The sequence below is a fragment of the Myotis myotis genome, unplaced genomic scaffold (genome assembly GCF_014108235.1).
Source record: "Myotis myotis isolate mMyoMyo1 unplaced genomic scaffold, mMyoMyo1.p scaffold_m19_p_10, whole genome shotgun sequence".
Classification (NCBI taxonomy): Eukaryota; Metazoa; Chordata; class Mammalia; order Chiroptera; family Vespertilionidae; genus Myotis; species Myotis myotis.
In genome coordinates, this window is record NW_023416314.1 from 31,403,804 (window position 1) to 31,416,991 (window position 13,188).

At 42.0% G+C, this 13,188-nt stretch overlaps 1 protein-coding gene across 5 annotated transcripts in view; it reads right to left on the reverse strand.

The window, feature by feature from the left end:
• The window catches only part of ANKRD42 (ankyrin repeat domain 42), a 57,068-nt gene that overhangs the window by 13,657 nt on the left and 30,223 nt on the right, over window positions 1–13,188 (reverse strand). For 2 of the 5 annotated variants that reach the window (XM_036324826.1, XM_036324825.1), the window contains exons 8-10: window positions 6,486–6,591; window positions 2,413–2,585; window positions 1,123–1,249 (exon numbers count right to left, since the gene is read on the reverse strand). In XM_036324826.1, the coding sequence (XP_036180719.1) occupies window positions 1,123–1,249; window positions 2,413–2,585; window positions 6,486–6,591 (406 nt within the window). Of the gene's footprint in view, window positions 1–1,122; window positions 1,250–2,127; window positions 2,207–2,412; window positions 2,586–6,485; window positions 6,592–13,188 lie in introns of those variants that run through there. The other 3 variants (XM_036324829.1, XM_036324827.1, XM_036324828.1) reach the window with 2 other exon arrangements.

A 13,188-nucleotide genomic window follows, 5' to 3' on the forward strand; every position in this document is an offset into this window, starting at 1 on the left:
ATGTAATACTATATGTAATACCTTAAATAATAAAGACTTTTTTTCTTTATTAATTAAGGTATTACATATGTGTCCTTATCGCCCCATTGCGCCCCCCCCCCACACACACACACACTCATGCCCTTACCCCCCCTGGTGTCTGTGAGTCATCAAGAAGGCCCCTGGTTTTTAAAAAAAAATTAAATTTTGCCCCAGTTTCCTAGTCTCTAAAATCCCACTGAAAGAGAAGAGTATTTTGGCTTAAAGCTTTGTCTTCTACTCAAATTCCCAAATATCCATGGAAGGATAATATATTAACCCTTATCAAAGATTTAGATATTACTCTGAATGCATTCACCAGACCTCTTACTGAGTCTATATTCAGAAGAAAACAGAGAAAAGGGAAGCGGGAGGTTCTAAGAGTCTGAGGGAAAGAGACCCAACCAAAGGAGAGGGCGGAGAAAGAGGAGAATCCTCTGTACAGACCCAAGTTTTGATTAAAAGTCTTCTCCCCTGTCTCCCGTTGTTCCCTGTCCATTCTGAAAAGCGGACCGACAGCAGAGAGGCAGTGGGAAGAAATAAGCACTAGGCATCTTCTATTCCAGCAGCCATTAATTAAGTAGAGAGGCACCAAATGTGCAGAGAGCCAACTTAGGGAGCAGGGAGTAAAGGATGCAACTGCTCACTGCCTCTGGACACAGAGCATCCTCTGATGAGGTACCACAGCCCTGGACCTCAGATTCATGAATAAGCAGTCCAATTTGATAGGGATGGTTATAGATACGTTGATTGAAAAGCTCAAAGTAGCTGTGATCTCAAAAAAAAAAAAAAACTCTACAGAATTTCAATTTTACAAGATGAAAAGAGTTTTGGAGATAGGTTGTGCAAAAATGTGAATCTATTTAACACTACTGAATTGTACTTAAAAATGGTTAAGATGCTATACTTTATGTTATGTGTATTTTAACACACACACACAAAAAAAATCTTAATACCTTCTCTATCTGGGGACTTAGGAGGAAAACAGGACAGACTCTTATGTCCTTTGGTGGGGATAACAAAACAAGTTGTTGGTCAACAAACCTTCACATGGCATTTAGAGAGAGAACTAAAAAGAAACCATTAAAGTTTGGAGGACATTACTTTTCAGACTCCAGCTGTTCTTTCTTCTGCTTTAAGTCTTCTTCTGTTATCCCTCCCAAGTGTTTATAGTTGCTCTCAGCAATTTCCAGGAGGTGTCTCAATTCTACAATTTTCTTATAGGCTCTCACTGCAAGACAGAGTTGCATAGAAACCTAATTTAGACAGGTGCTGGCAGGATGCTCATCCTGTAGCCTATTCTTCCTCTAAAGCCAGTGTCTGTGTGGTTTGGGGAGGAGGTGGAGGGAGGTGGCAAACACACAGAAGGATAAATATCAGTAAATAATATTTGGATGAACAAGCAATGATAAACCTAAATGGAGGGTTCTCCTCCTACTCTTGGAGGGTGTATCAGACTGTTATGACTTTTAATACTATGAACAAGGAAGTTTAAAGACTAGCAGTGGTTTAGAGTAGTGGTATATTACAGGACCATGCGTAATCTATGATACGACAAAAATTAGAAAAATTGAAATATGCTGCATTTATTTAAAACAATAACTAGTCCAGCTCCCAAATTTTATGATTAGTTACTTGTAATATCTATGCAAGAGGATACTGAGAGAAGGAAGTGTGTTGAGAGCAGCTTTTAGCTATTCTCCAACTATCGAACCTTCTATTCTGTGTGGTAGTGCTTCTCAACCTGGGGTGATTTTCTCCCCTAAGAACATTTGACATCATCTGGACACATTGTTGCTTGTGAACTTGATGGGTGGAGGGGAATAGGTAACTGGCATCTACAGGCTCAGGTCTCTTCTCAAATGTCACTCCCTTAGAGAGGACTCCTCTAATGGTTATCTTATCTATAGCACCAATCTACTTTATTTTCTTTATGTATCTATTTTCTTATTATCTGTCACCACCACATCTCCAGAAGGTAAATTCTGGATGATGTTGGGGATTTTATATTGTTCACTGTTTCTCCAATAACTACAACAGTATCTGGCACATTGTAGACAATAAATATTTGCTGCTATTATTATCTGTAAAAATCACTTGCCAACTAACCATGGAAATCCTTGGGATGTCTCTTCCTGTTTCCTATGATCCACTTAAATAATGTTTCCTCTTATATAACATTTTCCTCCTTGAGGGAAAGAGATCATGTCTTACATTTTTTATATGTTCAACAACCCCTAGTACCAAAATTATACTAGTTCTGGTTCCCCCCAAAATGAAAGTATTTTACTTTGTAGATAATAGCTATCTTTAGGATAATTTTCAAATTTGGAGGAAAGACAATGGCTATGGCATTTCTTAAAGAACAAATCACAACAGAGTTGGCACACTTACTTCTGGCATCTGTTTTATCTGACTCATTAAGATATAAATCATTCTTAGCATCAGTGCTTCCCTCAACACCATGTCTTATAAAACACTTCATATCATCTTCATCAATTTCATTATCATCTATATCATATTTCTGTAGCCCTTCTAATAGCTTTACGGCTGCTAAATGGGCAAACCTGTAGAAAAGAATCACCAATGAACAAGAACCACAATTTTCAAATTGAAACTGCAGTTTGAACTTAATTTAAGTAATTACACTTTGTACATTATGCCACCAACCCACCCATTCAGTAAAGGAACAAAACTATACCTGAGTCTCAGTGCCAATTTGATGTACTATATCCAGCTAATAGTACATGGGAAACTCAGTTATTCAACACTAAGGACAAGTGATCATTAAAGACAGATTCTATCATTTTTATTGGCAAAAACCCAACTGAAAGAGGAGACCAAAAGAGAATTGCTAAATAGAACAGAAAGTTCAAAACCACCCTATTTGATCGCCTGCATTTACTACCTTTTTCTGATGGCCTAATTTAGATTGTAGAATTAGTTATGGTTCCATTTTTAGGGATAACTATAGCTCTAGCACCCTTAATCTTGATTCTTCTTCAACCCAAAGCACTTGACATAGCTTTGAAATTTAATGGAAAAATAATGACTTTCCATCCATATTTTCTATTTTCTTTGCTATTTCCTACATCTCTGAAGCTTCCAATAATACACCTTTGATTTTGGAGTTGTTGTAATTGCATGTAATCTGAATATTTTTCCACAGTTTTCCTAATTAAGATGTTCAATGCTTTCTCTTAGGACAAGGATAATTACTCGCTAACCACAAAAAACCTCAAATTCTATGTTTTCCATAACCACATAACCACACACACACGTACATACATATATTCATACCTTTCACCAGGTACTGAAAATCATTAAAGATATAGAAATAAACATATGTAGGAAATTATAAGGTTAACAGAAATCATTAGTTCTATTACTAGGTTGTAATTTAACAGCTTTCATTTACTGAGTACTTGCTTTATACAGATTCAACATTACACTTTACACCTAGCCTTTTGGTGCATGAATGAAGAAAAATGTGGGCCAGAAATTATTATTAACTCCAGATATATTCATAGTATTAAATCACCCATATAATACTGGTATAAAGATAAACAAATAGACAGATCAACAGACAAAATATGAAGCCTAGAAATAATCCCACACAAATATGCACACTAACTTGGACAAAGACACAAAGGTAATAAAGTGGAGAAAGGACAGCTTTTTCAACAAATAGTGCTACAACGATTGGATATCTATATTTAAAAAAAAAAAAAAAAGAACACTTTGGATGCATACCTCAAAATGCATCATAGACCTCAATGTAAGACCTAAAACTATACAACATCTAAAAGAAACCAAAGGAGAAATCTTTGTGACTTTGTTTTAATTGACAATTTCTTAGCTATGATACCAAAAGCATAATCCATAAAAGAACAAATTGATTAAAAAAAAAAACTTCTGCTCTTCAAAGACATTGTTAACAGAATTAAAAAAACAAGCCTAAACTGGGAGAACATTTTTACAAAATAAAAATGTAAGGAAAAAACTAGTATCCAGAATATATAAATAGCTTGTAAAGCAATAATAAGAAAACAACTCACTTTTAAAAACTGGACAAAAGATCTAAACAGTCACTTCACCAAAAGAAAATATACAAATGGAAAAAATGTATATGAAAAAATGCTCAAAATCAAAATAATTTTTATTAGGAAAATGCAAATTAAAACCACAACGAGATGCCACTGCACACCTACTAAAATCACTAAAATCAAAGAACCTGACAACAGAGACTTTTGGAATGTCAATGCCTATGATCACTTTGGAAGCACTTTGGCAGCTTCTTATGAAGTTAAACATACCCTTAGCATATGTCCCACCAATACTACCCCTAAGTATTTACCCAAGTAAACTTAAAGCTTATATTTACACAAAATCCTGTATGTAAATATTTATAGCAGTTTTATTCATAATCACCAAAAAATGGATACAATCAAAATCTCCTTCAACAGGTTAGTGGATAATCAAACTATGGAATACTATAGAATTCTACATCTGATGGAAAACTGTTCAGCAATAAGAAATGAACTACTAATACATACGAATTCTCAAAATAATTATGCTGGCTTAAAGAAGCCAGCTATATAATAGTACTTACTATATGATTCCATTCATAATAAAACTCTAAAAATGCAAACTAATCTACAGTGACAAAAAGCAGACCCGTGTTTGCTTAGGGAAGTCAGCAGTGGGAGGGAGGGAGATTAAAAAGGAGCACAAGAAGACTTTTGGGGGTCATGAATACTAGAGGCCCGGTGCACGAAGTCATGCACAGGTGGGGTCCGGCCGGCCCACCCCAATGAGAGCTGATCAGGCTGGCCAGTGGGGGGAAAGGGGCCGCGGGAAGTTGGCCGGCTGGCCCCGCCTCTGATCGGGGAGGAAGGGCACCCATCAGGGATAGGACTGGCCGGGAGGGAGGGGCTGTGGGCAATTGGGGGGGTGTCAATCAGGGCCCTGATCAGGCCAATTCGCCTCCCCAGTGCATGTCATAGCAACCGGTTGTTCCGGTGTTCTGGTCTCTTGGCTTTTATATATATACTAGAGGCCCGGTGCACAAAAATTTGTGCACTCGGGGGGGGGGGAGGGGTTCCCTCAGCCCGGCCTGGGACTCCTCAGTGGATGACCACCTGCTGGCTTAGGCCTGCTCCCCGGGGGGTTGGGCCTAAGATTGCAATCAGACATCCCTCTGGCAGCCCAGCAGCCCTCGGGGGATGTCCACTTGCCAGCAGGGAGCAGGCCTAAACTGCAGTCGGACATCCTTAGCACTGCTGAGGAGGCAGGAAAGGCTCCCACCACCACCACTGTACTGGCAGCCGGCAGCCTGGCTTGTGGCTGAGCAGAGCTCCTCCCATGTGAGAGTGCCTTGACCACCAGGGGGCAGCTCCTGCATTGAGCGTCTGCCCACTGGTGGTCAGTGTGTGTCATAGTGACCAGTCATTCCCAGTCCTTCTGCTGTTAGGGTCAGTTTGCATATTACACTTTTACTATATAGGACAGAGGCTTGGTGCACAGGTGGGGGCCAGCTGGTTTGCCCTGAAGGGTGTCCCAGATCAGGGTGGGGGTCCCGCTTGGGTGCCTGGTGGGCCTGGATGAGGGGCTGAGGGCTGTTTTCAGGCTGCCTGCACCCCCTTCAGGGTGGGGGTCCCCACTGGGGTGCCTGGCCAGCCTGGATGAGGGGCTGAGGGCCGTTTTCAGGCTGGTGGGTGACTGATGCTCCCAACCTCTCCTTTTTTTCTTTTCTTTTTTTTTATTCTGGGATTTATTTACCTTCTATGGCTGTCACTGGAGCTGAGAGCCCGCTTTAGCTCTGAGGCTCGGCACCAGCTCTGAGACCTCGGCTGCTGAAAGCAGGTATCTGAGATTTATTTACCTTCTATAATTGAAACATAGTTGCAGCTCCAGCTCTGAGGCCTGGCTGGCTGAAAGCAGGTTTCTGGGGTTTGTTTAGCTTCTATAATTGCAACATTGTTTCTTAGAGTGCAAGCTCAGAGCCCAGCAGCGGCAGGCGGGGAACCTTGGCTTCTTCCATCACTGGAGCAAGCAAGCCTCCTGTTCGCTTCAGCTGCCTGGCTGCCAGTCACCATCTTGGTTGGCAGTTAATTTGCATATCACCCTGATTAGCCAATGGGAAGCGTGTCGGAGGTATGGTTAATTACCATGTTTGTCTATTATTAGATAGGATATTAGATGGTTGCTAGTCATTGTGACAAACCCAAATTTCCAAATGCCCCTCCTCTAGGAAAGGGGACGATACTTCCTCCTAGTTGAGAATCACTGCTTTAAAGAAAAGAGTTAATATACTGTCAAATGTCTATTCAGCTTGAATACTGTCATTCTCCCAGCATTTGACAATGTCATCCCATTGAATCTTCAAAGATTTCCAAGTATAACAGAGTATACGCAAAACTTTAAAAACAAAACCAAAAAGAAAAAAGTGAAGCATATAGGGATACCTCTTAGCCACATCGCTGGGTTTCTCCCCTGCTTTGTTGGTAATATTACTGTCTGCTCCCATTTTAATTATCCACTGCAAACATTCTATGTGGCCTTGTCCAGCAGCTGTAAAAACAAACAGAAAATACACAAAAAGTTGTTACTAGTAGCAACTTTCCAAACTTTGAACACCATTAGAGAGTACTTTCATAAATACTGATACTTGCAATAACCAATAAATTGGGAAGATGTAATTTTCTCCATTTCATTTATTCATTCATCAGACAAACATGTAATCAAATGTATACTGTACCCATCACCTATACAGAGAACTTTACATACAGATATAAAAGTTGAGGTTCAAAGAAGTTATTTCGTTAACATCACACAGCTAGTAAGTAATGGATTTGAAACTATAATCTAATTTTTTCTAATCTTATTGAGTGTCTGTCTGCTGGTATTGATAGCTCCTGACCAATCTTCTATCACAGAACTTATTCCTCTGACCCTCACAACTCAAAATTTATAGATCCCCAATTACCTAAACTATTTACACCTTTTTCTAAATCTTGCTCTTCAGACACATGCACTTGATATTAATTTTCACCTCCACAACACTGCTTATGTGTCTTCTCACCTAGTGTACATCACTCAACTCTATGCTTATCTGACTTCTACCCATCCTTCTAAGTCCATCTCAAGACTCAGGGAAACTGGGACAGGGGGACTTAATAAACTTAAAAGAGCTGAATTTAGGTCTACTAAACAATGAGACTGAAGGACAGAACAGAATTAGCAAGTGGCTGGCACATACAGACCTGCAACAAATATCTATAGATTTGATGAGTGAATGAAGAAAAATAAATAAATGAAATCTAAGCTCTGCTCTTACCAACTGTGTAACCTCAGTCAAAAAACCTGGTTCCTCTGGACCTCAATTTTCTCATCTTTTACACAGATAATTTCATATTTATAAAGCAGCAGTGATTTACACTGCTGGCTTGTAAAATTACAATAAGGATTGAACATGACAGTTAAATGTTATATAAACATAAGGTATTATTTATGAATTCCCATGAATATTTCCTCAATAATTTAACACTTAGCAACTTCTGTTCAATTTCTACTCCTGAATTCCACTGCATGTATTTTAACAACCAAAAACTTTTTGCCATTTATTACATCCTGACTTATACAAATCTCTAGTTGCTCATGGTATAAGTATATAGCTCCTTAACAGTAAGGTCTGGATCTCACGCAATTTTCATGGTGTGGGCACATGACTGGTACTGAATATATATGTACCTCTGTAAAATAAATCAGAGCATGAACTTTTGGTATGGCTTGGTGTCTTAAAAAGTTAATCTGCCTCCAATACTGGGAATAGAGAGGAAAGGACACAAAGCCAGATCCAATGACAAAGCAAACCCCATCACTATAGCCCTATGGCCCAGCTTACAAAAGGTCTACTAGTATAAGCACTCTTATCCTACCTTTCCCGAAATGACTCAGGTCCATCTTCCAAACTCAGAATTGGCCCCCGAGGAACCTGGGGCTTCTCTTTTCGCTTCTCTTTTCTCCTACAGCAAATCCAAAATAGCTAACAAAGAATACTACAGGATTTCCCATACCTGTAGACATAACCCTACTTTAAACAAAAACAGCAACATCTTTTCTCTGTAAGAGTTACAAAACCATATTTATGAATCCTGAACAATGCTGAGCTTTATAAAACAGAGTTTAACCCAACATTTCCATTTTATTACACAGTTAATATTGGGAGGGGGGGCGCTAAGTAATTTGTCTACAATGAAATACAGTAAAAGAATTTTTATCTAAGATCCTTATTATATATTGATTAGAATATATTTATTAATTGGACCAATGTTTTATATGAGAACAAGAAAAAATTATGCAGTGGCTAGAAATTTTTAAAAAATGATTTGAAATAATTAAAGCTTAGAAGTAAATGAAAGAGAAGTCATAGTAGATTTAAAAATCATTAAATGACTGATACTGCAGCTTATTTACTGAATCAAAATTAAAATGAAAGAAAAAGAAGCAGATAGACTGACAACATGTTAATTAAATTATAAGGAAACTGTTATTTACCCTGATTTAGCATACAGATACTCCACAGAAAATAAGATAATGTACACAAAAATTTCCCTTCTCCTGCTCCAGCCACTTATCACCCCTCCACCATACCATGTGATCCACCCTTGGCCCCAGGAGTTCTTACGGACAAACTGACCAGAGAAGGGGTGAAGGGCAAACCCTTTTGGTTCCTCTTCACTTTCACCCTCTCACCTTCTCACAATAGCTGTAACCCAAACACTCTATTGTTGTACATCAATCTCTTTAGAACCTTCTTCCAGTTCCCTCATTTCCATCTCAGTTCAACTGGTAAAGAACTGACTGATAGGCTGAAAAGCATCTGGCAAGTAAAACTTACTTTAATGTATCATCACTCCAAAGATGCATTATAAATACCGTGAGTGAGCCTCTCTTTTGCTTCTCATAAATGACACCCCACATACACACTAGGAATAAAAACTGGTTGTACCTAGGTTATAAAATGGGGGCTTTTCTCCAGGGCAGCACATTTTTTAAAAACCACAATCTTTTATGCACATTTTAAGTATCCACTCCATTCATAAATCCCATAGTGAAAAGCTTTAATGCCTAGACAGCTAGTAGAGGTGGATGGAGTGAGATTCTCCAAACTACAGAATAGCATTTACCAAAGTGGGACCCCTCTATGTATAAGAGAAACCCCTTTCACTTCGCCTTCTTTCTGCCCCAAATACCCTTTCTCTTATAAAACTACTAGAAGCCAAGTGCACGAATTTGTGCACCAGTGGGGTCCCTCAGCCTGGCCTGCAAGATCGGGCCAAAACCAGCTCTCCAACATCCCTTGAGGAGTCCTGGATTGTGAGAGGGTGTAAGCCAGGCTGAGGAACTCCACCAGTGCACAATCAGGGCCGGGGAGGGACGCAGGAGGTTGGCCAGCCAAGGAGGGACCACAGGACGGTTCCAGAGTGTTGAGCCGATCTCGCTCAGTCTCAATTGGCCAGACCCCAGCAGTAAGCTAACCTACCAGTTGGAGTGTCTGCCCCCTGGTGATCAGTGCATGTCATAGCAAGCAGTTGAGCAGCCTTAGCATATCATTAGCATATTGTGCTTTGATGGGTTGAATGGCCAACTGGGTAGACCAGACACAGCATATTAGGCTTTTACTATATAGGACTAGAGGCCCAGTGCACAAAAATTTGTGCACTCGGGGGGAAGGGGGGGTCCCTCAGCCTGGCCTGTGCCCTCTCGCAGTCTGGGACCCCTCGGGAGATAACGACCTGCTGGCTTAGGCCTGCTCCCGGGTGGCAGAGGGCAGGCCCAATCCCTAGGTGCAGCCCCTGGTTGGGCTCAGAGCAGGGCCAATTGGGGAGTTGGGGCACCGCCCCCTGTCATGCACAGAGCAGGGCCAATCGGGAGGTTGTGATGCCACCCCCAGTCACGCTCAGGGTAGGGCCGATTGGGGGGTTGGGGCACTGCCCCCTGTCACACTCAAGGCAGGGTCGATGGGGAGGTTGCGGCGCCACCCCCTGTCACGCACAGAGCAGGGCCAATCCGGGGGTTGGGGCGCTGCCCCCTGTCACTCAGAGAGTAGGGCCGATAGGGGAGTTGGGGCACCACCCCCTGTCACACACAGAGCAGGGCGGATCAGGGGGTTGGGGCACCGCCCTCTATCACCCACAGAGCAGGGCCGATCAGGGGGTTGGGACGCCACCACTCTCACACTCAGGGCAGGGCCGATGGGGAGGTTATGGCTCTACCCCATCACACACAGAGCAGGGCCCATGGGAGGGGTGGGGGTTGTAGCGTCGCCCTCTATCACCCACAGAGCAGGGCCGATCAGGGGGTTGGGGCGCTGCCACTGTCACACTCAGGGCAGGGCCAATGGGGAGGTTATGGCTCTGCCCCGTCACACACAGAGCAGGGCCCGTGGGAGGGGGTGCGGGGGGTTGGGGCGCCGCACCCTGTCACACACAGAGCCGCAGGGCGATCAGAGGTTGGGGAGCTCCCCCCTATCAGGCACAGAGCAGGGCTGATCAGGAGGTTGGGGCGCCTTCCCCTGTCATGAACAGAGCAGGGCGGATAGGGAGGTTGTGGCCCCACCCCGTCACACACAGAGCCGCAGGGCGATCAGGGGGTTTGGGCGCTGCCCCCTGTCACGCTGATCCCGGTGCCGGGAGGCCTGTCGGCTCTGCTGATCCCGGTGCTGGGAGGCATATTACCCTTTTACTATATAGGATAGAGGCCTGGTGCATGGGTGGGGCTGGCTGGTTTGCCCTGAAGGGTGTCTTGGATCAGGGTGGGGGTCCCCACTGGGGTGCCTGGCCAGCCTGGGTGAGGGAATGATGGCTGTTTGCAGCTGGTCACACCCCATTCAGGGTAGGAGTCCCCACTGGGGTGCCTGGCCAGCCTGGGTGAGGGGCTGAGGGCTGTTTGCAGCTGGTCACACACCCTTCAGGGTGGGGGTCCCCACTGGGGTGCCTGGACATTCTGGGTGAGGGGCTGAGGGCTGTTTTCAGGCTGGCGGGTGACAGAAGCTCCGGACCGCTCCTTTTTTTCTTTTCTTTTTTTTAATTCTGGGCCAGCTTTAGCTCTGAGGCTCCAGCTCTTAGGCCTCCGCTGCTGAAAGTAGGTAATTGAAACAATGTATAACTCCAGCTCTGACTCCAGCTCTGAGATCGCAGCTCACTGAAAGCTGGTTTCTGGGGTGTTTTTTTTTTAGCTTCTATATTTGTTAAAATGTTTCAAACTGCAGGCTCAGAGGCCTGCAAGGCAGGCGGGGAAGGTTGGTTTCCTCCGTCACAGAAGCAATCAAGCCTCATGTTAGTTTCAAGCTGCCTGGCTGCCGGCCGCCATCTTGGCTGACAGTTAATTTGCATATCTCCCTGATTAGCCAGTGGGAAGGGTAGCGGTCGTACGCCAATTACCATGTTTCTCTTTTATTAGATTAGATTGGTACACATGGTGCTTAAGATTCTTAAGATACATTATAAATTAAATGAACTTTAATGATTAAGCTAAGAACCTAAACAACAGTAACATTATTTCATAATTTATGAAATAAATAACAACCAGAAGTTATTTATAAAATAAAATCCTATTCAAACACAGGACTATATTAACAAGACTACTGTCTTTTTATTGTTGTTGTTAATCCTCACCTGAGGATATTTTCCCATTGCTTTTTAGAGAGAATGGAAGGGAGGGGGAAAGGGAGAGAGAGTGAGAAACATGGATGTGAGAGAGACACATGGATTGGTTGCTTCCCTCATGGTCCCTGACCAGAGCCAGGTTCAAGCCTGCAACCAAGGTACATACACTTGACTGGAATCGAATCTGGGACCCTTCAGTCTGCAGGCTGATGCTCTATCCACTGAGCCAACTCAGCTAGAGCAACATTACTATTTTTACTCTAAGACTTTTACAAGAATACCAGCCATCACATTATTAAAAATAGTATAATATCACTAATGAAGCAAAATAGAAATTTCAGGTGCTAGAAGTTAAAGATTTGGCTTTTTATTTATAAATAAAAGGGATATTGGCAATAATAAATCCTAGCTATATACTCCCTGCACTGAGTTGACAATCTGACAAGGTCTGACTAAAAAAAACAAAAAAACATGGATCTTTTAGAATTCCACATAGAAGGAAGGAGAGTGCAGAGAAAAATTGCACATATCTAGAAAACATGTTCATATCATGTTGATATTTCTATAGAAGAAAAAACATTTTTTGCAGAGTATTAGAATAAAGAAAATTCTCCTAGAGGTTGCTCGTTTGATTCCCCATTACATACCCGGTTTCAGGCTCAATCCCCAGTGGGGGCCGTGCAGGAGGCTGATCAATGTTTCTCTCTCTCTCTCTCTCTCTCTCTCTCTCTCTCTCTCTCTCTCTCTCTCTCTCTCTTCCTTTCTCTATAAAATCAATAAAAACATTTTTAAAAGATAGATATGGTTTTAGCATGAACAGGACATTTTCAGTCCAAAGAAAATATTACTCCTAAGAAATTTCTCTAACCGTGAATTTCACATCTTAACTACATGACAAAATCAAAAGAGAACTTCTATTGGAATTACCCTCAAATGTGAAAATGTGTAAATATCTGACATCATAAAAGGAGTATCACACTTGAATTAAAAATTAAGCACTCTGATCCTGGCCGGGTAGCTCATTCGGTTAGAGCATTATCTTGATACAACAAGGTTGTATCCCTGGTAAGGGCACATATAAGAATCAACTGATGAATGCATAAAGTGAAACAACAAACTAATGTTTCCTTTCTCTCTTTCTCAAATCAATTAAAACATTTTTAATTAAAATAAAATAAAATAAAAATTAAGCACTCTGCCATGCATTTTCATGTGTTTCTGATGGGTAATTATTTTAAAAGGTAAATAATTCAATAGCAATTGTGTCAGAATTGAAAATTAAACAAGAATCATAACTTGCCCTAACCAGTTTGGCTCAGTGGACAGAGCGTCAGCCTGTGGACTCAAGGGTCCCAGGTTCAATCCGGTCAAGGGCATGTACCTTGGTTGCGGGCACATCCCCAGTAGGGAGTGTGCAGGAGGAAGCTGATTGATGTTTCTCTCTCATAGATGTTTCTAACTCTCTATCCCTCTCCCTTCCTCTCTGTAAAAAATCAAT